The sequence below is a fragment of the Suncus etruscus genome, chromosome 8, assembly GCF_024139225.1.
Source record: "Suncus etruscus isolate mSunEtr1 chromosome 8, mSunEtr1.pri.cur, whole genome shotgun sequence".
In the NCBI taxonomy this organism is placed as follows: Eukaryota; Metazoa; Chordata; class Mammalia; order Eulipotyphla; family Soricidae; genus Suncus; species Suncus etruscus.
Genome location: NC_064855.1, coordinates 41548989 through 41574823, shown reverse-complemented (window position 1 = coordinate 41574823; position 25835 = coordinate 41548989). Strand labels below are relative to the sequence as shown.

The 25835-nt window shown below is 36.8% G+C and overlaps 1 protein-coding gene across 3 annotated transcripts in view; it reads right to left on the bottom strand.

Annotated features, from left to right (window-relative positions):
• The window catches only part of WASF3 (WASP family member 3), a 174935-nt gene that overhangs the window by 21215 nt on the left and 127885 nt on the right, over positions 1-25835 (bottom strand). For all 3 annotated transcript variants that reach the window (XM_049778241.1, XM_049778243.1, XM_049778242.1), the window contains exon 4: positions 743-877. In XM_049778241.1, the coding sequence (XP_049634198.1) occupies positions 743-877 (135 nt within the window). The remainder of the gene's footprint in view (positions 1-742; positions 878-25835) is intronic.

Below are 25835 nucleotides of genomic sequence, written 5' to 3'. Positions count from 1 at the left end.
AGATTATCTTAAAGCCCTACAGGGGTCTCAAACTCAATTTACCTCAGGGTCGCAGGAGGCAAAGTCGGGGTGATCCTTGAGTGCAAAGTCAGTAGTAAGCCTTGAACATTGGGGGGTGTGACCCAAACAACTAAAACAAAACAAAACCAAAAAAGATTTATCTAGGGCAGGGCCACAAAATGTTGTACGGAGGGCCGTTAGCGGCCCACGGGCCGCGAGTTTGAGACCCCTGCTAAACCTAAAGGCCTTTGGTACAAACTATTTCAAAAAAAAAAAAAATCGACACAATCATCACAATTATTAACAGGCACTGCTCAATCAAGAGAAGCAGGTGAAGACATTATGCACAAGCTTCATTATGCCCTTCACATGCACACACTTATCTCCTAACTGAAACTGTATCTTTGAAATGAGCCAGTGATTTTTGTATAAAGTATATTTAAACTAACTCAGTAACCTCAATTATAATTTCTAGTAGAGTCCTTTTACAGTCTCCTTTTTTTTTTTTACAAATTATTAATCTAGTTCTTTTAAAGATTAATATGGCATAAGAGACAGATAAGCTACAAATCTTCTCACCAGTAACTAATCCAATGCTATAGGTTTCCACCTTTGCAATTTTTCTAGGAAAAAATATCATTTTTTTCACCCAAGGAAAAAGCAGTAATTAACTAAAATTAATTACTATCCTCTTGTCAACATTACTTCTAGCTCATTGCTTTTACTCAACACATTTGCCTACCCTCTTCCACTGTTGAATCCAGCTGGGTAACTTTGACAGCGAGGCGATCAATTCTGTCTTGAAGAGAATTTGCTCTGATGTAGAAGTTGTTAGCCTCATTAAACAACTCACCAAATATGTCTTCAGCATGTTTGCCTAAAGAAAAAAATGAATGGAGAGAGCCATCTGCTAAGAACTGCTGAAGCAGCCATCACACATCCGCACCAGCACTGATTACTGTCAACACATGGAATTTTGTGCAAATCACTGTCAAAACAATGCATCAGAGTTGGAGGCCTTAGGAATTTTTAAAAATTTATTAGGGACAATGGTATATATCTGAACTTGGCCTGAAGAGATCAAATTGTAAAATAGTCTAGAAAATATAGAATATTTTATATAATTGCATGCTTTGCTAATTAACAAACAAGCTGTTCCCCATAAAATTAAACTGTGTCTTCTAGATAGGGGTTCTCACCTTATTTACAGAACCATAGAACATGAATCATTTTGTTTTGCCTCATATTTCTATGTCTTCCTACAAAATGAGATAAGAAAAAGAAAAGTGGATGGGACCCAGGCGTCACGTGGTTTCAGGAGCACTGAGTTTAAATAAAATACAGTCAGACCTAAATACCCAAACCAAAGTCAGTGACAATGACAAAACTATAACAAACTAAACACAAAAAGGACCTGATACACGAGTAGTTCAGAGGGCTAAGGGTGGAGGTATGGGATGCATGCAGGAAACTGGTGGAAGGAGGTCAACACTGGTGGTGGGAATGGCCCTAATTCACTGTCACTATATGCTTGAAATACATCTGTAAAAGACTTGTAATTCATAATGGTCTCAATACAAAATTTTAAAAAATCAAACTTTAGAGAAAAATTGACTCCTATTTTGCAAGCACAAACAGAATATCAGTACCTGAACTTTCCAGTTGCTTCCCCAGAAAACTCAGTTTGCATGCTTGTGTATATGTTTAGAATTATCCCTCATTTGCAATTATAAACATTAGATTCTCTCTATAGTGCCTCACAATCCCAGTAGCACATGCTCCTGAATCATGTTCTGAAATCATGGTAGACAGAGGTAACTTTGGCAGTATTTAAAATTCAATGTTTTGAACAATCAGTTAATTTTCTGTATAGATCATTCTCCTTTCTTGTGAGCATGCCCTCTAGTTTTCTTAATCTATAAGTAACATTTCTGAAAGCATAATGAGAGGAACTGCTATCTGTTGCTTCCATTGAGCTTCCAAATACTAATACCATTGTGTTAGTCTTTCAACAAACATTTAACAGCTGCTTTCTCTGAGACATGCAACCTATTTTCTCTGACAGAAATACTACTTGGAAAGAGGTGTTTGGGAAGCACTGGGGTCACACCTTGCTATACACAGGGCTTACTTCTGTCTCTGTACTCAGGGGTCACTCCAGGTGGTGCTCAGGGGATGATCAAACTTTGGCCGATTTTGTGCAAGACAAGTACATTACACCCTGAACTATTTCTCCAATTCTGGAAATACCACAAAAATGGCTTAGGGGAACCAAAGAAATAGTACAGCGGTTAAGGCACTTTCCTTGCATGCAGCTGACCTGGATTCAATCCCCAGTACCACACACAGTCAGTCCCCCAAGCCCAGCCAGCAGTAAGATCTAAGCACTGCTAGATGGGTGTGGTCCCCAAACCAACAATACTCCCCCAACACTTTATTCTCTTATGAACAGTTTTGAATTTATAGAAAATTAAGCAGACCTAATAGGTTCCCATGCAGCCCTGCCCCTCTCACATGTACAAATTACCCCACCAGCAACATCTCCCAAGAGTGTTACGTTTGTTATAACTGATGAATTCACATTTACATATTCCCCATAGTGAACTATTAATACTCATGTTCACCCATGATGGTGTAACATGTTAGATCATATGTAAAATAATCTGCCAGCAATTATAGTATCATTCTAAATAGTTTTTCTTTGTGCTCTCCTTGTTCATCCCACTCTCTCCATATCGTATCTCAAATCCTAGCAAACACTGATCTTTCTATTATATCCACAGGTTGGTCATTTCCATAGCGATAAGTTGGAATCACTTCAAAAATAGTTTTTCCAGACTTCCTTCTTTCACTCAGTATCATGCATTGAAAGTTCTTCTATGTCTTTAGATGGCTTGATGTCTTACTTCTTTATATTGATAAATAATGTTCCATTGTCTTAGTGAATTCATTTTTTAATTCTGTTCTTTACAGATGTAATTTTTTTGTAACTTTTATTGAGAATGTGAATTACAATTACAATGTGAATTACTAGTCTTTCACATTTGTATTTAGTGACAGTGAATTAGGGCTATTTCCACCTCCAGTGTTGACATCTGGCCACCATAGTTCCCAGCATGCATCCCATTCCTCCATCCTTAGCCCCTTAGATTGCTAATGTAACAGGTCCCTTTTGTGTTTAGCTTGTTGTAGTCTGGGACTTTGGATTCTATTGTTGTTGACTCTGGTTTGGGTATTTAGGTTTAGTAATTTTTTATTTCCACTCAATGCTAATGAATCCATTTATTAATCCATTCACCCACTAAAGAATATACTGCTTGCCCTCACTTTGTAGGCTTTGTGTGGACATACGTTTCAACTTCTTTGGGTAAATGAGAACAATTGGTGGAACTTATACTAAGAATTTATTTTGTAAGAATCTACCAAACTGTCATCTGAAGCGATACTATATTATTTCAGATATGTCATTCTATTGTTGCTTTGTTTTGGGGGCATATTTAATTGTGCTCAAGGTTTACTTCTGACTCTAAGTTAAGGGATCACTCATGGCAGGACTCAGGGGAACAGATGAGGTTTTTGGATCAAATCCAGGTTGGCCATGTTCATGGAAAACACCTTACCCACTGCACTATCAGTCTATCTCCCAGATTTTTGTTATTTTAATGTGTAGTGCTCATTCTAACTTCCCTGAAGAAACAATATTAGTCAGTTTTAATGTGCCTATTTTGTCATGTGACCACCTGCAACTTAGTTCTTCTGCTATTCTTAAAATAAAATTGTTGGTTTCCCTGTTTTTGGGGGGAAGGCACACCTGGTGATGCTCAGGGGTTACTCCTGGGCATGTGCTCAGAAATAGCTCCTGGCCAGGGGGACCATTTGGGACGCCAGGGGATCAAACCGCCATATGTCCTAGGTCAGCCATATGCAAGGCAATTGCTTTATCACTGCACCACCGCTCCAGGCCCAGTTGTTGGTTTTCTTAATGTTTAGTTATCTGTTGGTTATTTTTTTTGGGGGGGAGGGCATCCATTGGTGTTAAGAACTTCTGGCTCAGTGCTCAGGAAACACTCCTGGTGTTGCTCAGTCTTATCCAAATATTTTTTCTAAAAAGTTTGTGATTTTTCTTTAATTTTCTTAATATAATTTTCAGAGATGAAAGCTTAATTTTATCAAAAAGTCCAGTTTACCAATTAGTATTATTACAGCAATGGTGTTATACCTAAAATGCTATAGCCACACTCAAGATCACAGAGATTTTTTTCCCTATTTTAGATTTTTGGCACCTAAGAGTTATGTTTAGGTTTGTGACCCATCTTAGATTAATTTTTGTGAAAGGTATATATCTATGCCACAGCTTTTTTTTTTTTTTTTTTTTTTACAATTTTTATGTTTATTATTTAAATGAGAAGGGTCAACATTCCAGGAAAAAATTACTTGGAGAAAGAATCACCACCATGTTTTCAATGCTATATAGTTTATACAATGGTGTCATATTTATTTTCTGTGCTTTAATCTTTAAGACTCTAAAAATTCCATGAAAGAGAGAACCATGTGCATCTTTCAGTGATATAGTCGAGTCCTGGAGCAATGTCTCCCATTACTTGTCTGTTCAACTGACTGAGTGACCTTAAAGTGACTGAGTTACCGCTCTTATTATCCAGACTAAATTGAACACCAGAAAGATGATAATAGTCCAAATCTCATAGTAACTGGCAAAACTGAGATAAAACAAAATCTTCATCATTCAACTTCAATCTCTGCTTTTATCATATTTTCTCCCTGAACCTCCTTTGCTAGAATTAGCAACTTCAATAAATAATTCTGGGCCATGAGATACTTGGTAATTTCTTATTTACTTAATAAAGTAAACTTAAATATTTTGCTGCTTAAACTATGACTCAAGAAATTGGCTTACCATTTCTTATGAATTTTAAACTAGAATAATGTCATAAATCAGTATATTTACCAACTAAAATTTAGTATGATTAAAATTTAGAATTTAGCATTAGTATAATTTTATCTATTCTAATGGTTGTAATTGTTTAAACATGAGGAATTTTCTTTTAAGAGAATAGAGCAATAAAGGAATACATTATAGAATTTACTTCCCTCTTAACAAAGGCAGGAGGAAAAACCCCAGACTTCTAACTTCAGGTAAGCAATAAACTATCTTGGAGTCCAGAAACTACACTATGGTCCTCTGCTTTCATTTAAACTTCTACCAACATTTTCCACTCACATAATATTAATGACAGCTCACAAAAAGTCCTTATGCAAACTTAAAGTATTTTAAACACCAACTGGGAGTGACATCCAAAATTTAATGTATTTTTGTTTCCTGATATATTCATCCCTGTATGCCAAATCTGTGCATATAGTTAGTGAACGTCTCCCTGTTGATGTCCTACAAGAATTCCAGGTCCTGCAAAATTTTTAAAACAATTTAATTTTCATGTTAATTCAAACCTGCATTCCCTGTTGAAAGACTTCAACCATTTCAACATGAAGCCCAGTGAGAAATAAGCATAATCTATGCCTACAAAGATCCACCTTGACAGCTGGCTATAACATCTCATATTTTCTATTCTCGTCCCATCCCCAGTTCATACCTATTTTATTTATTCACTAAATCCCATCAACACTTGTTTATTTCTTCTTTCAAATTCATTCATCTCACTGCAGCCAAGTAGTCTTTAATTTAAATTCTTTAAAAAAAATTTAATACAAACACCATGGTTACAAGGTTGTTTATACTACAGTGGTTTTTTTATTTCCCAAAGATAAAGCTGTTCATGATTGAGTTACAGTTGTACAATGTACATCAACCTTCATCAGTGCACATTTCCTGTCACCAATATCAAGTTTCCCTCTCACTCCCTCCCCTCATTCCCTTCCTCTTCAGCCCTCCCCCACTCTCCCCCGCCTCTCTCCAATTGTTCAAATGTGTCTCTTGTAAGTAACAGAAAGCTAGGTATAGTTTCACAATCCATTCTGTTGCTGTCTCTTGATTGGTGAGTTTGTCATTGACACTGAATGATATTACTGGTATTAAGAAATTTTTTGACATTCTGTATAAGTCATGCATGTTTGTGGAGTTTGTCTTAAAGAAGCCCCTTTATGTCTTCTTGCAAAGTTGTTTTCAATGTTATGAAGCTCTTGAGTAGTTCCTTATCCATAAAGCTCTCCATTGTTTCTTAAAATCTGAATGCTAGGGGCCAGAGTGATAGTACAATGGGCAAGGCATTTACTTGTATTTGGCCAACCTAGGCTTGAGCCCCAGCATCCCATATGGTCCCATAAGTATTTCCAGAAATTATTCCTGAGTACAGATCCAAACAAAGAATATGAATAATAATATTATAATATATATTATAATAATATTTTTGTTGAGTTCTTCATATCATTGTCTTTAAAAACAAACAATATGCCACCATTTTCTTCTGCTCTACAGATTCTCACATGGTAAATCTAGTAAATCTTCAGGATGCTCCGTTGCATGTAATTTCCTTGATCGTGTTGTTTCAATATTCTATCTTTCATCATTCTGATTATAATGTAGTATTTGGGGGGGTCTTTTTGTATCTTTCATCATTCTGATTATAATGTAGTATTTGGGGGGGTCTCTTTAATTGCTGGGACCCTTCAAGCCTCCAGAATCTGGGTGTATGCATTCCTCAGCTGTGGGAACTTCTCAGGCATAATTTCTTTTAATTTATAATTGTCATTAAAACTGCCTTTTTCTTGCTTGGAGACTTCAATGTTTCTCATGTTATTCTTCTTGAACTAATCCCTTAGTGTCTCATATTTTCTTACACCTGTACAAGAAAGTTTTTCCGAGCTTAATGAACATCTTCAACATGTTATATCTAAAGTCCTTTTCTTAGAGGTATATAGAATTGGTTAATAACGATCAAGTTTTATGAGCTATGATCTCTGTTCACTAAGCTTTATGGAGTTCTAAAGTGTTTCCCAATTGCAGTCTGGGGGAAAGTCTTTCTAATTTATGACCAAGTCTTCCTTTCTTATCAGGTGTTTTCTGAGGCATTCTGCCAAGAAATCCCCACCAATTTGTTGTTTTGAACTAGTTGTTTGAAGTTTCATATGAGGGTTCCAGGAAGAATTTCATGACATTGGCTCTGCTTCTCCTGATACTAGAATTTAGGTTCTAGGATTTACTACTATTAGGACTATCTTTATGAGTTTTCTGTTATTATTATCATGATGTGATTGAGGGCAGCCATGCCACCCCAGGTTTGTTAATTCACTGTAAGAGTCAATGTATGCTTCCCCTGAGACATGAAGGAGAGAATTATTGAGCTTCTGAGAAGCCCAATAAGTGATCATGTGTTCTAAGGGAAGGGCAAGTTTCTACCACTGGGCTTAAAGACAAAAGGAGCCTCTACTTGGACAATGTACAGAAATGGCGGGCATTTCTTACCTGTAGTTGAAGCTTACCATAAATTTTCAAATCTATTCCATGCCTTTTTATCTCATTCAGAATAAATCCAGGTGATAACAAATTTATAAGGTCCCATGTAATCTATTTTCACTTACCCTTTGGTTTTTACATCTTTACCCTCTCCGTTGTATCTTCCATTGCTAAAACTACTCATTCTTTGCTGCTTCCCAAACATGCCAGCCATATCTCATTTCCCTTAGGCTTTTCTGCCTGAAACCAGAAATTCCTATGATTTGCTCCTAATTATCAATCAAGTCTCACACCAAATATCCCCTTCTTTGTGAATCTGTTTCACACTTTGTACCATGTAATAAATCATATATTTGTGTGCTTATTAATCATGTTTCTTGTCCATCTTTTCCTATTAGAATGGCAATCCAAGATATAAGGAATTTCCTCAGTTCTGAGAATTGTTGTATCAATCTCCCTGGTCTGGAGTATCCCTGGCTTAAAGATTCTAGAATAAGTAAACACAACAGGAACCAGGGTGGTAGCCCAAAGATCTGGAACACATACTAGCATGCACAGGATCCTAAATCTGATCCTCAGTCTCCAAACTCAGTGGGTTTGAGCAGCCCTACATCATCAATTAAGCCTTGAAGTTGGTTTTTGGGTCACAGCCAGCAGCGCTCAGGGGTTACTCCTGGCACTATGCTCAGAATCGCTCCCGGCATGTTCGGGAGGCCATATGGAATGCCAATATTCGAACCACCGTCTTCTGCATGCAAGGCAAACACCCTACCTCCATGCTATCTCTCTGGCCCCCAAATATAAATTCTTTAAGGAAATACAGACTTAGTGTGATCCCATAACTTGGAACATATATAAAACACAGAAATAGAGAACTCTAATCTTTACACAGATGGATTTTGAGCCCTATTATGTATCTCTGGACTGACTTGCTGAGACCATGCACATTGAGTTTGTCTTGAATATGAAATATCTGATCCATACCAGTGCTTTTCTACTAACAATACACAACCAACAAAAATACCATGTTCAAGTAAGCAGAGGAGAAGCTATCCCATGGAGATGAAACATGAGTATCTGCTCCGGGATTTCTCAAAATCTTTACTTTGCTATTAGACAACAGGAATATGCAAGAGAAGCATGCATTAAAGCATGTTTCAAGATGACTAAGCCCAGCTACACTTAATAACATGTTTCCAAATACTATTTTATGAAGTTCATTTGGAAAAATACCTGTCCATTCAGCTGGATGATCTGTGGACATAGTACTATGTTATAAATGCTTTATTTTCAGATCTATCCATTATTCATTTTGAATTTCTTGCTCAAAGGTAACAAATTTTTATTTTGCTACTTAACTGTTTTGTTATAAGAATTCCAATGCAATGCCAAAAATATCCTACTCTTTCCCCTTCAGTTATGCAGAAATCTAATAGGGATAGTATCCCCAAACAGTCACTACTACTGAGAATCTCATTCTGCTTGAAGTTATATAAACTGAAAAATATAAAATAGCACGTGACTTCTACCACCAATCCATAACCCTATTTGAAAAATCATGCCATTAAGGTTATGCTTTCATTGAGAGTTCTCTATGTACAAAAAGAAACAAAAATGAAAGAGCTGCATACTTAATCTTTTGCCAGATGCTCAATGCTGACAAGTGACTATAGAGAAGAAAATGGAAAGAACTATATTTATTGATGAACAAGAATAACTGTTGCAATTACAAATTCAGTTTTGCAAACAGCAACCTATTTGAATAGCTTAATTACATTTATTTTCAATAGCAAGTCCATTAATAGCTAAATTAATTATGATCTGAATTTAAAACCTGTGAGGTAAGAGCAATTTACTCTTTCTTTACTGACAAAGAATCCACTTCTGGATTTATTAGTATCATTATGAATTTTTGCCCAATATGTCAAGTTGAAAAGAGTGCCTGCAAAAATGACAAAGCAAAAAAAAAAAAAAAAGCATGGATTAGATTTACATAAAGTGAAAAAGACTTATTGAAAATAATTAGTGTGTCTGAGTCCTTCCTGTGGAATAAGGAGCCAGTTGTAAGAAGGTTGCTTATAAAATATAATGTGTATACCTAGCATATACATCTTATTTTGTTAAGATTAGTACCTGAGGAGCCAGAGAGATAGCACAGCAGCAGGGCATTTTCCTTGCATGCAGCCAAACTGAGCCTGTCAGAAGCCGTTTCTGAGCACAGAGCCAGGAGTAACTACCCGAGTGCTGCCAGGAGTGGCCCAAAACCAAACCAACAAACCAACAACAACAACAACAAACAAGAATAGTGCCTGACAATTTCTAGTAAAAGGAACTAAAAATTGTTGGGAAAAATAATGGCTCTATGGCTCAGGGTGAAACAAGAATACCTGTCTGTAATTGTCTTTTTTAAAAAAAAAAGGATAGCAGTATTCAGAGAGCAGTAGGAATGTGTCACAAAGAGAGAGGAAGGCTTGTAAGGATTTTCCCAGGCCAAATATGAAAAAAAAAAAAATGAAGGGATCAAAATAATAAATAAATCAGTTACAATACACAGAATAAAACAAATGAATCTGAGTTCATTTTAAGATAAACAAACAAAAAGAATTAACAAAGTAAAACCTTTCAGTTCACAGGAAATGTCCAACTAATAAATATTAAAGAAATTATGAAATGGCAAAATAAACCTTTCTGCAGACCACCCTAAGCATTTTGGAAAAAACTCATGAGTGGATGAGAAGACTAGTAGATAGAATGGGATAGGAACTAAATATTACATAGATACAATGGGTCTTCCCATAGCATATTTGCTGATGATATAAAAAGTATAAATGGGATTGAGCTATGAACGGAAGATTAACCAACTGAGCAAAATTAAGATAGTCTGTCATGGAAGAGGCAGATAGTATGTGCTTCTTGATCAAATGCTCAATCAAGAGCTCAGCATACCAATATAATCCAGCTAATATCCAAAACAGAAAATCCAGGTCAATGGATATTCCAGAAACAAAGAGCCAATTCTCTTCCAAAAGAATGTCATCATAAAACTCAATGGAAGACTGTAAAATTGCTCCAAATTCAAGGGGAGAAATATATAAATATGTAATTATACATATTGTATAATAAAAATGTACATGTATACTATTTATAACCTTTGTATCTGAAGTTATCAAGTAAAACATAAGATAACTTAATTAAAAACTAAATGCTAGAATCCAGAGTGATAATACAATAGTAGATAGTTTGCCTTGCACATAGTTAACCTAGATTTGATCTCCAACATCTCATATGATTCCCCAAGATCTCCAAGAGGGATTCTTGAATGCATATTCTGGAGTAAGCCCTGAGCACTGTAGGATGTAGGCCACCCTCAAAATGCTAAAATATTACATACATATATTTCTATGTATGTGCTTATTTATACATTGTGGGGAGAAGGGAAAAGAAGAGCAGGAGGAAAAGGCAGAAAACTAAGAAAAGATTTAATGAGGGGTCTGAAAGATACAAAATATAGAGGGAAGAGTTCTTGCTTTGAATGTTGGATGGCTGGCTAATCTGAGTTGAATCCCTGGCTACCTTTATGGTCCCCTGTGCCTCACCGTATATAGTATACTACTCAGGTGTATACTACTACCAGATGTAGTATTAAAAAAATAAAATAAAAATGTTAATAAAATAATGAATTATACCATTTTATAAAAATTTTGTAATTTTTTGTGGTTTTTGGGCCACACCCATTTGATGCTCAGGGGCTACTTCTGGCTATGTGCTCAGAAATTACTCCAAGCTTGGGGGGACCATATGGAATGCCGGGGGATCAAACCGCGGTCCGTCCTACGCTACCACTTGCAAGGCAGACACCTTACCTCTAGTGTCACCTCTCCGGCCCAAAAATTTTGTATTGTTTTGAACCTCTTTACAAATTTGAAAGAAAGTAAAATTTAACTTTGGTTAAAGATTTGGCCCTGTGTGAGGCTTCATCCAGGGAGGTCTCCCCTTCCTTGGAGGCAAATCATACCACCCAGAAAGGGTGGAGCCAGAGGAGCGTGGCCACACACATTATTTAGCCAATGAATACCACCACAACACGTAGAAAAACCCACAATACAAGTGTGACAATGGGGAAACAACGCAGGCCAGCATCAGACATAGAGAATGAAGATGACAATTCTGATGAACAGAAAACGGCCAATCAACTAATCAATCTCTCAGATAAGGAGTTTAGACAAGAAATATGGAAGATGCTCAAAGAACTCAAAGAAACCATGGATTGAAGTAAACAAAACACTAATAAGAACCAGGAAAATATAAAGACAGAAATCAGAAAACTCCAAACTGAAATAACAGGTCAAATAACAGGCCTGAAAAACTCAGTAAACAAATTGAATGGCAAAATGGATATGCTCTTCAAAAGGCTAACAGAAACTGAGACTAGAATTGGTACTGTGAAAGATGAGATAAATAACAACTCCATATAGCGGGAGAGAATTGAAAAAAAAAGTAAAGCAAATGAACAGACAATGGAAAAATTAGTCAAAAAATGGGAACAGATGAAAATAGAAGTTTAGAAGTTTATGATAAGCTCAACAGAAACTACTTAAGAATCATTGCAGTCCCAGAGACACAGGAAGAAAATTTCCAGGAAGAATCAACGGTCAAGAACATCATTAAAGAGAAACTTCCAGAGCTAAAGAATACATGTGATCAAATTCTGCATGCCCGAAGAGTACCAACCAAAAGAGACCCCAGAAAAAATACCCCAAGACACATCTTAGTCACAACGATGAATCCCACAGATAGAGACAGAATTCTGAAAGCAGCAAGATCAAAAAGGAAAATTACATTCAAGGGAACATCCTTGACATTTACAGCAAACCTATCACCAGAAACATTCAAGGCCAGAAGCATTGGTGGGACATAGTGACAAAACTCAATGAAATAAATTCTTCGCTAGAATACTGTATGCAGCAAAACTCACTTACAGGTTTGACAGAAAAATACATGGTTTCACAGACAAACAACAGCTCAGAAACTTTACAGACTCAAAACCAGTCTTAAGAGAAAAACGGAAAGACCTAATTTAAAACAAGACTACCCAAAAGACACACCAAATTTTGATATAAAGATGGCATTAAATCCCAGGACAATTCTTTCTCTCAATGTCAATGGACTAAATGCACCAGTCAAGAGACACAGAGTGGCTAAATGGATCAAAAAAACTCAATCCAACCTGTAGCATGAAATAATTAACGATGGGGCTGGATGGCGATGGATGGAGGCCTTTGTGCTTAGGCCCCAGCCACGTGGCTTCATCCCCCATCCAACCGGCAGATTTCAGGCCCAGGTGATCGGCGTAATCAAGACTCACTCACAGGCAGACTTCAGGAAGAATTAACTTTATTCATGCCCTATTCACCACATGTGTGTGGCCTATCTCATAACCTTTTAAGCACTAGTTATTCTTGGCCCTGCATCTAAACTCCTTTCAGCCATCTTCCCTTTGGGCTCCATGCTGGTCAAAGACCAGAACACAGAAACCCAGAAGCCAGAGCGCACGGGCAAAGAGCCAAAAGCCCAAAAAGCCAAAAGGGCCGAATTCCCTTGGTCCAAGCCTTATATAACATTTCCCAGACCCCTCCCAGGAATGGGAGGGTCTAGCAGGTAAGGTTACACCTACAATCCGGTTCCCAAGACCCCTCCCAGAAATGGGCGGGTCTAGGGTCTTAAATAGGTACACCCACACCAACCTTCTTCTGCCTACAAGAAATGCACCTGAATAGTCAGAACAAACATAGACTCAAAATAAAAGGCTGGAGGAAATTATCCAAGCAAACAACACCCATAAAAAAGCTGGACTGGCCATAATAATATCAGATGATGCAAACTTTATACTCAGGAATGTTATAAGGGAAAAAGATGGACATTTTGTATTAATCAAGGGATATGTACAGCAGGAAGAAATCACTCTCCTAAACCAAATGAGGGGCCAGCAAAATATTAATACATTTGTTGACAAATCTGAAAAATAATATCAATAACAACACAATAATTGTAGGGGACCTCAACATGGCTTTGTCAACACGGGATAGGTCAACCAGACTGAAATTCAGCAAGAATATACTAGACCTGAGAAGAGAAACAGAAGAAAAATGCCTAGTAGATATATATAGGATACTCCATCCCCAGAAACCTGGATACACATTCTTCTCTAATGTACATGGGACATTCTCCAGGATAGAATACATGCTGGTACATAAAACATACCTCCATAATATCAAGAAGATAGAAATGTTGCAGGCTACCTTCACTGACCACAAGGCTCTGAAATTATATGTAAATTCCAAAGGGACACAGAAGAAAACTTTAACACCTGGAGGTTAAACAGCCTCATACTGAATAACCAGTGGGTCTGAGATGAAATCAAGGAGGAAATCAAAAGGTTCCTGGAAACAAATGATAATAAAGACACAAACTATCAGAACTTATGGGACACAGTAAAAGCAGTACTGAGAGGAACATTTATAGCTTTGCAAGCACACATTAGGAAGGAAGAAGGGGCCTATCTGAACAGCTTAAAGACGCAGCTCATAGAATTAGAGAGTGCTCAACAAAAGGAACCAAAAATAGGGAGACAGAAGGAAATAACAAAGCTGAGAGCAAAAAGAAAAAACAAAAACAAACAAACAATGCTGAGAGCAGAAATCAATGAAGTGGAAACCCAAAAAAGAATCCGAAAGATCAACAAAAGCAGAAGTTGGTTCTTCGAAAAAATAAAAAAGATTGATAGACCACTGGCAAAACTAACAAAGAAAGAGAGAGAAACTTGATAACTCATATTAGGAATGAAAAAGAAGAGATCACTTCTGATATGGCAGAGATTCAAAGGGTAATCAGAAACTACTTTGAGAAACTCTATGCCACTAAAAATGAGAACCTGGAAGAAATGGATAAATACGAATGGCCAAAAGCACATGAAAAAATGTTCCATATCACTAATCATCTGGGATATGCAAATAAAAACAACTATGAGGTGCCACCTCACACCACAGAGATTGGCACACATCACAAAGAATGAGAACAAACAGTGTTGGTGGGGATGTGGAGAGAAAGAAACTCTTATCCACTGCTGGTGAGAATGCCATTTAGTTCAACCTTTATGGAAAAGCGATATGGAGATTCCTCTAGAAACTGGAAATCAAGTTCCCATATGATTCAGCTATACCACTCCCAAGAATATACCCTAGGAACACAAATACAATACAAAAATCCCTTCCTTACACCTATATTAATTGCAGTACTATTTACCATAGCAAGACTCTGGAAACAACCAAGATGCCCTTCAACAGATGAATGGCTAATGAAACTCTGGTACCTATACACAATAGAATATTATGCAGCTGTCAGGAGATGAAGTCATGAAATTTTCCTATACATGGATGTATATAGAATCTATTATGCTGAGTGAAGTAAGTCAGAGAGAGAAAAAAATGCAGAATGATCTCATTCATCTATGGGTTTTAAAAAAAATGAAAGACATTCTTGCAATAATAATTTTCAGACACAAAAGAGAGAAGGGCTGGAAGTTACTGCTCACCTAATGAAGCTCACCACAAACAGGTATGAGTTTAGTTAGAGAAATAACTACATTTTGAACTATCCTAATAATGAGAACATATGAGGGTTATAGAAAGCCTGTCTAGAGTACAGGCAGGGGTTGGGTGGGGAGGAGAGAGATTTGGGACATTGGTGATGGGAATGTTGCACTGGTGATTGGGGGTGTTCTTTACATGACTGAAACCCAAACACAATCATGTATGTAATCAAGGTGTTTAAATAAAATATATATAAAAAAGAAATAAAAGTATATACCCAAATTCTCTGACATAACTTTTTGAGTATAAAGCAATAGATACTCACAGTATGAAGTATGAAAAACAGAAAAAATTGTAGCCATAACTACTTATAATGAATTTTGGCATACTTCTTTGCAACACACTTTCTAAGCATTTGATAAGGAATATACTAATAGCTATTAATATTTAACCATGTACTGTCTAGTTGTTTGAAGAAACACGGCAGCCAACATAATCACAAGACTTCAATTATATACAGAAAATAATGTATAGAAAAACAGGCAGTACATTACATAATTTACTGAGAAGAAAATAAAAGAGTAAGGGAAAGGACTATGGAAATAAGTGAGTATGATATAAGAGATCAGAAGTTGTGACTCCGGGGCCGGGCGGTGGCGCTAAAGGTAAGGTGCCTGCCTTGCCTGCGCTAACCTTGGACGGACCGCGGTTCGATCCCCCGGTGTCCCATATGGTCCCCCAAGCCAGGAGCAACTTCTGAGCACATAGCCAGGAGTAACCCCTGAGCGTTACTGGGTGTGGCCCAAAAACCCAAAAAAAAAAAAAAAAAAAAGTTGTGACTCCAAGATATTTGGCAGGCAAGGATATCTGGCAAGAGGGAACCACAGATGTCTAGAGAGGGTCCTTCTAGGCATACCTATGTGTGGTCGGAGAGCACAATAAGACATCTAGTTGCAGAAGGATTAGCAGTGGAAGAGGACAGAGAGATCTTTGTGAGAGAGTAGAAGGACTAGGGTGGAAGCAGAGAGGCAGGTTTAGAGATAGGTCACAGTAGCAGAGATGCTTGTGAGGTCTATGCACATAAAAGGAATCAGAAACACTGGGAAACTATGTCCTTTTAGGCAATGGTAAAAGAGAAGAGGTGGGTGGGAAATAGAGAAAAAAAGAAATCTGACAATTTGGAAGCAGGCATGTGAGATCTAGTTTCTGGGCGAAGCCCAAGTGATGAAAGAGAAAGCAGTTGCATAGACAGACATATATGAAGTCAGAGCTGAAGAGAAATTTGTAAGCATAAGTAACGTGGTGGGATGAATGAGATCACCCTGTGAAAGGAAACTGACAGAGAACAATTTCAGGGAGCAAAGCCTTAGAGTGGTAGGTAAAATCAGCAAAGACGACAAATTCTCAAAGTAGGAGGAACACCAATGTGTGATCAGAAAGCCAAATGACATCATTCTTTAAAAGATGTCAACATGCACTGATTCATAAATGAATCACAGACAAGGATCATTTCTAGAGTGATTAATGGGGACAGAATTTCAGGGGAGACCAGAGACATTGAGGCAGTGTTTCGATGAATTCTTTCCAGGAATCTTGCTAGGAAAAAGAAGGAAGAAATGGGTTCATGAATAAAGAGCTAAGGTTTCAAGTTTGGAGATGTTTCAACATATTTATGCTTGTTAGGAATGATGTAAATAGGGTGAGGATGGAGGAAGGGGTTCTGTTGGGCAAATACAGGTTAATGGAAGGTAGAGTTTTGAAGTGAATAAGAATAAATGGAGCTTAGTGCTTTCTACAGAAATGAAACAGCTACCCCTTTTGAAGAAGGGCAGTACAGAATGGCTTCCGAGCTTATGTGTGGGTTCTTGTGGAAAAAGGGTATGTTTAGCTTTTATCTGCTTTTATTTTCCCAGTGAAATGGAAAAAATTGTCAGCCAGAGTCAAGAAATTCGAGGTAGAAAGCAAAGATATGAAAAAGGTACTCAAAGGATAGGAAAACCAATTAAGAAGGGAATTATAACAGGATTGCTGAGTGCTCACGTGAGGCATGTGTTCTGATGTCAAATCTTTCTTCTTTTCTAATAGAAACATTTAAACACACACACTTCTCTCCATGCATTTAAAAATGAAATCCCGCAAATACACGGGTATTTTGTATACTCATTACTATGCAGTTAAAAAGTTTCTAATTTCCTTTATTTCTTCTCTGACACAAGAATTAATTTACAGAAAACAGCTTCTTTTTAGTATCTGAGGATTACCTATAATCATCATCCATCTCATTTCACTGTGATAATTTGATACCATGCTTTTAAAAATATATTATTTCATAGCTGAGCACATATTCCATCATAGTGAAAATCCCCTATAACTAATAAAAGAATGGCTATTCCTAAACAGTGGGAACATTAGTGTGTTAAGTCAGTTAAGTTAGACTGACAGCACAAACCAAACCCACAATATCCTTACACATTTTTGAACTCTTTTTTTTATTATTGAATAATTTTTATTAAAAGTTAAGATTATAATTGTGGGTCTGTGCACTTCTCCATTTAGTTCTAAGTAGGCCAGTCAGAAAGGGAACAAATTCAGTCCAGGTTGTTTTAGTTTTAGTGAAGAGGACACAATCTTCCCAGGCATGGTAGAGAAACTAAGGCCACCACTAGGAATTCCATCCACACACTACATGTGCTAATCAGTACCCACCAAGAATGCCAGCCACCCCATGACCACTTCCCTTTAGGCCATAATAAAAGGAGCTGAATTATAACCTTGTTTAAAAAAATTTTTTTTTTTTTTTTTTGGTTTTTGGGTCACACCCGGCAGCACTCAGGCGTTACTTCTGGCTCTATAATTAGAAATCACTCCTCGAAGGCTGGGGGGTGGTGGGGGTGGGAGGACCATATGGGGATGCTGGGATTCGAACCACCATCCTGCTGCATGCAAGGCGAATGCCTTACCTCCATGCTATCTCTCCAGCCCCTAAAAATAATTTTTAATTGAATTACCTTGAGATACTCAATTACAAAGTTGTTTATGATTTTCAGTTATACAATGTTCTAACACTCAATTTCTTCACCAGTGCACATTTCTCACCACCACTGTCCCCAGTTTCCCGCCCATCCCCCTGCAAGTATAACCCTATGGAAGATATATATCTTCTCTCTTTTCTTCTTCTCCTCCTTTACACACTGTGTATGCAATACTGTTACTGAAGATATCCCTTTAGTATCATGCATACCACTTTACTACCTTTCAGTTCTTATCGAGAGTGGTTCTTTCCAATTACTGTTATAGTGGTCACTTCTGTACCCTAACTGCACTCCCCACCTTTTGTGGCAAGCTTCCTACTACTATGGACCAGTCCTCCTGGCCCTCGTCTCTATTGTCTTTGTGTATTATTACCGTACAATATGTTTTTAATATCTCATAAATGAGTGTAATCATTTTATGTATAACCTTCTGACTCATTTCACTCTGCATAATACTCCATATTTATCCATGTATAAACAAATTTCATAAATTCTTAAGGCCTCAAGCTGCTTCTTCTTAAGGTCTCACTCTGCTGTTCTGCTCTGCTGTACACTGCAGACAGGGTGGACTTGTCTTCGCGCTCAATCAGCTCTGGCTCTGCTTTGCTTTTCACCTCCAATAGTTTTGTTGGAGAAACTAACCTGGACAGATTCCCCACTTCCCCAACAATTGCTGTTTTTATTACATTTACTATAGAGCTCTCGTATTAGGTAAAAATAATTAAGATTTTGTGTATGTATGTGTGTGTTTTCCGTTATGGGCCATGCTAAACATTGCTTAGGGCTTATTACAGGCTCTGCACTCAGGGTTCATTCCTGGTGGGAGTGGGGGACTATTTGAGGTGCTGAGGTTTGAGCACAGGTTGATGTATTTCAGTCTTTAAATTTTTATATAGCTTAATAAAATCTGTCTTTTGAGTTTGAAATAATTCTCCTTTTTCCTTCCTTCTTTCCACCTTCCTCCCTTTCTCCTTCCTTCCCTCCTTCTCTGCCTCCCTCCCTTCCTTTTGAGAACCAATAAGTGGGGGCCACATCCAGCAATACTCAGAACAGTAGTTCATGGACCTGCACTGAGAAATTACTCCTTGTGGTTCTCAGGAGACCATATGCAATGCTGGGGATCAACCCAGGTTTGGCTGTGTACAAGGTAGGCACCCTGCCCACCAAAAGATGTATATTTTTAACAGCATGAAAATGGTATATAAATTATTGTATAGCAATATAGCACAGTAATAGTAATTAATAGGTTGAGAAAAAGTAAGGATGCTTTTTTCAGGTTGAAAAATAAATATGATATGTCATTTCTACATATTCAAAGAAAACATGAGTGTTACTGAAAGTTTCATGTTTTGTTGTGGATTCATTCTCCTGTACTTTCTAAATTTCTTATGTTACTGTTTTTAGTACCATCAAATATAACCAAAAACTTTGGGGTGATGAGTACTCTAGAAATCTAACTCCTTTGTGACTGGTGCCCTTCTTAAAGAAAGGACAAGAAAAATAGCTTTATCACAAGAACAAAAAAAAAAAGTCATTAAAAAAAACCCTTAAAATATTAAAAAAAAAAAGTGGTGGGAATGTTGCACTGGTGAAGGGGGGTTTTCTGTTTATGACTGCAATCCAACTACAATCATGCTTGTAATCATGGTGCTTAAATAAAGATTTAAAAAAAGTAAAATGAAAATAACTTGTGACTTTCTGGCACAAACATATTATGTCCTCATTTCATTTTAAAGCAAAACATTAAAATTACTTTATAACAGCAGTTAGAATTTGATTTTAACTTAGCAACTAGCTGAGAGCACTCAGACGATTAATCAAGGAAATGATGAAAAGTGATTTACTGTTAATTGCTACACTTACTTGTCATTATTCAAATAAAAATACCAACATATTGGTATTTTTTTCTTACTAGAAAATCAAGTAACATGCTAATATCCAAAATTGTGTCTGGGTTTGGTTGGGTGCCACATTTGACAGTGCTCAGTGGGTACTCTCAGTCTTTGCTCATGGTACCAAGCAATGACAGGGGACTGAAACTTAGTCCTTTTTCTGGACCAACTAGAACTGTTTTGTAAGTGATTTTATTTCTTTTCCCATACCTCCCAGATCACTCATCACTCATAGTGAAAGTCAATAAGTAGCATTCAAAAATATATATAAATTGCTAAATAATAAATGTATAAGTTACTAAATTAGATTTATTAAAAGTAAAATTATTAAATTTTATATAAATTATAAAATATATAAATTACTAGAATTCTAGTTTTATTATTATGATTATTATTATTTTTCGTTTTGGTGGGTCCATACCCGGCAGAGCTCAGGGGTTAAAACCTCCTGGCTCTACACTCAGAAATCGCTCCTGGCAGGCTCTGGGGACCATATGGGATGCCAGAATTCAAACCACCATCCTCTGCATGCAAGGCAAATGCTCTACCTCCATGCTATCTCTCCGGCCCCTCGAAGTCTAGTTTTTATTTTAATTTATTTTATTAATATTTTTATTTAGGAGCCACACCCAGCAGTGTTCTGGACTTGCCCCTGATTCTGACACAGGGATCACTCCTGATGAAGCTTGATCACTCTATGGTGCTTTGGATCAAACCCAGGTCAGTCTAAGACAAGGCAAGCCCCTTACCCTCTACTCTATGACTCTCATCCCATCATTTTTATTTCTAATATTCTAAACTCAAAAGTCAATAATCACTCCATTTACTGAAAATATTTAAATTCACTAAACAAACTGGTAAGAGCTAATGCTTAATGGCTGCTTTGGATATAATGGAAAAATGATAATTAGTTAAAACTTAAAGAGTTTTTCCCCAAAGTTATGGAAAGCGGGGGGATTTTGTTTGATGTCTAGGAACAGCTTTTTTTTTTTTTTTTAAACTCCCTTGATGAGATGAAAATCCAAATGGGCTGGTGTATCAAAGATTCGACTGTGAGACTTTTCTTTTGGGGAAAGACCACAAAGAAATTCCTTTTGGACTTCCAGTAGGATTGTCCTTCCCTATTAGAATAAGAGTTACCTTGAAATGTCTCCCAGACTGCTCAGATTGGTCTGATCAGTCAGTCTAAGTTTGAGGTAAACACTTCAAAGTTTCCAATAAAATTTCCTCCAAATGGTCACTGAGACTAGCCCAAATTCTCAAAATTATTTGTCTTACCAATCCCTTTTCAAGAAAAATAAATTTCTTGGCATCCCTCTGGATATTTACCTAAACAGGAGATGCCCTGCCACAATTATATGTAAAGACACAACCACCCCCAAATTCTTCCAGCACCATTCTGAGGGTGCTATTGCCCATTTGAAATTCATTATCTAGACTCTCCCAGTACCACTTAAAGGAAGTTCAGATAACAGTATACACCTTCTCCCTCATCTGCAGAGAAGCAATATTAAGGTAAGCTAATCTAAGAGAAACAGAATTGAACAGAAATGAAAAAAATTAAGATGGTCCATAGCTGGATCTACTGAATAATATGAAATCATGCAAAGGGATAAAGAATACTCTGTTGGGACTCCTATTTGAGAATTAATATTCAGTATGAGAAAAATTTCCATATGCAGATTTCTGCATTCCTAACTTTTACAATATTCAATGAGGGCCAGAGACAGCTCAATATGCTAAACAACTGGACACATGCTTTATTTATACGCAGGAAGCCCAGGTTTGATCTCTAGCTCCAAATGGTTCCCTGAACCCCACACCCTGGGAGTGATCACTGACCACCATGAGGTGTGGTTCACAAACAAACAAAAAAAACCCAATTATTACCCAAAAAGTATGTAATATTATGTAAAAAGAGCCTTTTGATTTTTTTCCTAAGAATTGTAGAACATAAAGTATTTCACATATCAACAGTACTTTTCTCATATTTCTACTCAATGTAAAAGTCCTCAAAAACCACATTCTTCTAAAGTATAGGTGTCATTATTATATCTATGTTAGATAATTGCTTGTTTCCTCTCTTATAAGCATACCAATGTCAAATTTACATGCTTTTCTAAATTTCTTTTTTTTAATTCTTTTTTTTATTGTAAGAATTTATTCAAGAGACAAAATTGATTAACATAATGAGGTAAACTAACATAACATAATATAGTGACATAACATAACATATAATATAATTGATATAATAATAATACATGTAAGTCAAAGAAAGTTTCTGATTAAAAACACAATTTTTCCATAATGGTTTACATATCTTTCACAGTAGTATTTTAGGTACATCTTAACATTGAATCAGGGGAATACTCATCACCAACTATGTCCTACCCTCATTCCAGTTCCCTTTCTACAACCCATATACCCCACCATCACCGCCCGGGCTGCTAGAGTAGGTGGACCCCTCTTTGTCTGGCTTACTATTAGTGATCACATATCTGTTTGGTCCTGGAACCCTCCCTTGTTTCCCCCTCTATTTAAGAGGCAGAGTTAGAAAAATCGAGGTATGTGGTTTTGTTTGAAGGAAAGAAAAGCAATAGATTGGGTACAAAATAAGAGGAAAAAAAAAAAGAAGTCAAAAGTCAAATACGCTGAAAATGGGCAGAGTCCCTCTAGACTGAGGCTTCCAACCTCAGTTTGAAAGAGGACAAGAAAAAGGTAATTGAGATACCACAACAATACAGAAAAAAATATCGAATTAAATAACTGGTGAGCACTACAGCAATAAAGACAGGCACCACACAACAGTCTCGGTTCTAAAATCAAATCATGCTCGAGTGCAAAAAGAAAGAGAAAGACAAGACAAAATAAAATAAAATAATATTGGAGACATCGACCGTACTCTCCACACCAAAATATAGACGTCAAAAAAAATCAATCAATCGATAAATAAACATGTGGGAAAATGATTGTTTTGTGCTTTTTTTTTTCTCCTTTTCTTTATCCCCCTGCATAGGCACAGTAACTATTGGGGATATTGTAGAGGAAATTCCCTGGACCTAGGAGATGCAGGGTTTCTCCACCCCTGAAGTATACTGTCATGGGATTAACTCTAGACTCCTTGAATGATCATTTACTCTCCTCTTGCTGTTTTTGTGGTGTGTGGAAGACTTCTGCTTTGTCTTGGATGGTAAAATCAGACCTCTGTTTCTAGAGATCTTTGTGGCTGTGCAGCTCAGGGAATGTAGTTTATGAAGTCTTTATTTGTGGTTCTAGCAGTTATGCTTCTTCAGTGTCGTTTTAATCCATCTTCTGTAGTTGGTGTTCTTGGTCGTTATGTTGCTCCTAGAATGCAGTCTGGGATAAAGTCTTTTGTTATGTTTCCGGAAGACCCATTCAGTTGCGGTTGTCTCAGTCAGATTTCTGGAATTGGAGCTCTTGTTTGTTGAACAGATAGTATACCAAAAACTAGGCTAGAACGTTTTGTTGTTGCTGTTGTTGTTGTTGGTACCTGGATGTATACTGTCCAGTCTTGGTTGCAACAACCAGTCGTCTGTATATAGCGATGTTGGCTTTTGCACATATCAAAGGGTGACATGTTTTCTGATTTTGTCTTATCTATAGCTGATGAGGAAGGACAACTTGCTCTTAGATCAAGTTGTTCCCATTTCCTCATTGTCAGGTTATCTATTTAGAACTGGCTCATATTGGTGTCAGAGCAGTACTGTAAATGCCCTGGAGGGATTTGGTTCCTGGAGCTGTTGTGGAGAACTCTGTCGTATCTATGTCTGGGATCCAGGAGTTAAGGCTGAATGGTCAGCTTTTCTAAATTTCTAAGTACCACATTGTTGTACATTAAATCTGGGGGGGGGGTAGTAAACACTAATGAATAAGTCACTGGTAATAGCTTAGTTGTTTTTATTCTACTACCAATTAACAACTTGGCATCTTCATTTCCTAAAACACCACTAGTATATCAATTCTCTTATTTCTCTTTTATACAGTGGCACTTAGAAAACCTGAAGCTTTACTCTGAGCACACCAAGTGCTTCTCCATCAATGGAACTAGGAAATCTTCCTGAGCTGATGGAGCTGCAGCCCTAACTTTGGGTGCAGACAGCCATGACTTCTTCAGTCCTGGATGGCATTTCAGCCACAGGTGGCATTTTACTATGCAATTTTAAATTTAATTTTAATTTTAATTTTACTATGCAATTTTAATTTTAATTTTACTAAACAGTTTTAATTTCAAGTAAATAAATAGTCCAACTCATCTTGTCAGTCCAGACCAGTGTAATTTTGTAAGTCTCAGCTCTATGATCTCAGGCATAATGTCTGGAGGGATTCCTAGTCTGTTTTTAAAGACAACTGATTCAAAGAAGCAGAGCTGATATCACCTAAAGCAGCCTATCAAAGGTAGATTGATTGTCCATGTGGCTCCTCAACCCTGCCCTCAGGAAGCACTATGTAGATTATGTGCACAAAACATGACTAAATGAGAGTGACATATCCATTTCCAATTGGCACATTAGCTAATTTCCACAAATTCAGTGACTTAAAAGACAACATAAACTTCTGACTGCTCCAGAGATGAGAGATATTAAATGGATGGCTGCTAAAGGTATTGTCAGAGCTGTGTTCCCTCTGCTGGTCCTAGGAGATAATCCCTTTCCTTGTCTTTTCCAGTTTCCAGAGGCTGCCTCATTTCTTGGTGAGTGTCTTCTTCTGCCATCTCTAATGTCAGCCGCAGACAATTAAGTAAGATGTTCTCATATCACACCACTTCACACTGATCTTACTATCCACATTTAAAAGGCCCTTATGATTATCTTTATTATCTCTTAAGCCTGACTGATCAGTAACCACAGCTCCCCTGCCATGTTGTTTAAGATATCCACAAAAATGGAATAGGTCTCTTCAGTGAGATCATTAGTATTCTGCCTACTGTGTAGACTAGTGAAGCAAAAATACTATGCAAGTAGTTTGTGGTGTCAAGGTGTCAAGCAGCACTAATAGAACCCAATGCTGAAAAATACAGTCTGAAATACAGTCTAATAAACTTTAATAGTCAGTATTTAAATTCTATGCATTTCAGCTATAAAACCAAGAGACCAAGGCATTAATTTAAAAAAATATAAGAATGCAAATAGGAACATTTTTACCCTTCAGTAATTTATAAGTATTCATTCCATAATGAGACAATCTTATACATTAATAGTAATCAGTACCAAAATCAATTGCAATTTAGGTTCTAAAAGAAATCTATTGTAAAACATTTTTAGTAACTTCTAAGTTATTTTTGCCTTAGTCAATAATTATAGGTATATTTAAATACATTAATACATATAGAATTATTTGTGCATTATCTACAGGGGGAAATTGCAAGTCCAGTTTCTTCTTCAAAATAAATTGAATTTCTAAAAAAATTCAGCACATGAAATTTTTATGATTAATTTTCTAATTATGAAATTTCTTAAAAACTTAACTGTGAAAACCTGTCACCCAACATGCACTAAAACCATCTAAACTGAAAATGAGTGGGATGAAGTGAGAAAAACAAGATCACAATATAAATGGAAAAGTTAGAGAAAAACACTGCAAGTTGGAAGAAAAAAAAACTTTGAAGGAAAGGGCATTTTTATACCTATCTGGGTCTTGAAATATAATTCTCCCTGAGCATTTTATATTAAAGTACAAAACTGGGTCTAGAGAGATAGTACAAGGGTTAGACACTTGTCTTGCCTCCATCCACCAGGAGTGCATAAGGTCCCCAAAGTACTTCCAGGAGTCACTCCTAGGCATAAAGAAATACTCATTGCCACTTAGTAGAGAAATGAAAAACCACAACAAGAAAAACAGTATCCAAAGCAAAATAAAAAAAAGAAAGAAAGAA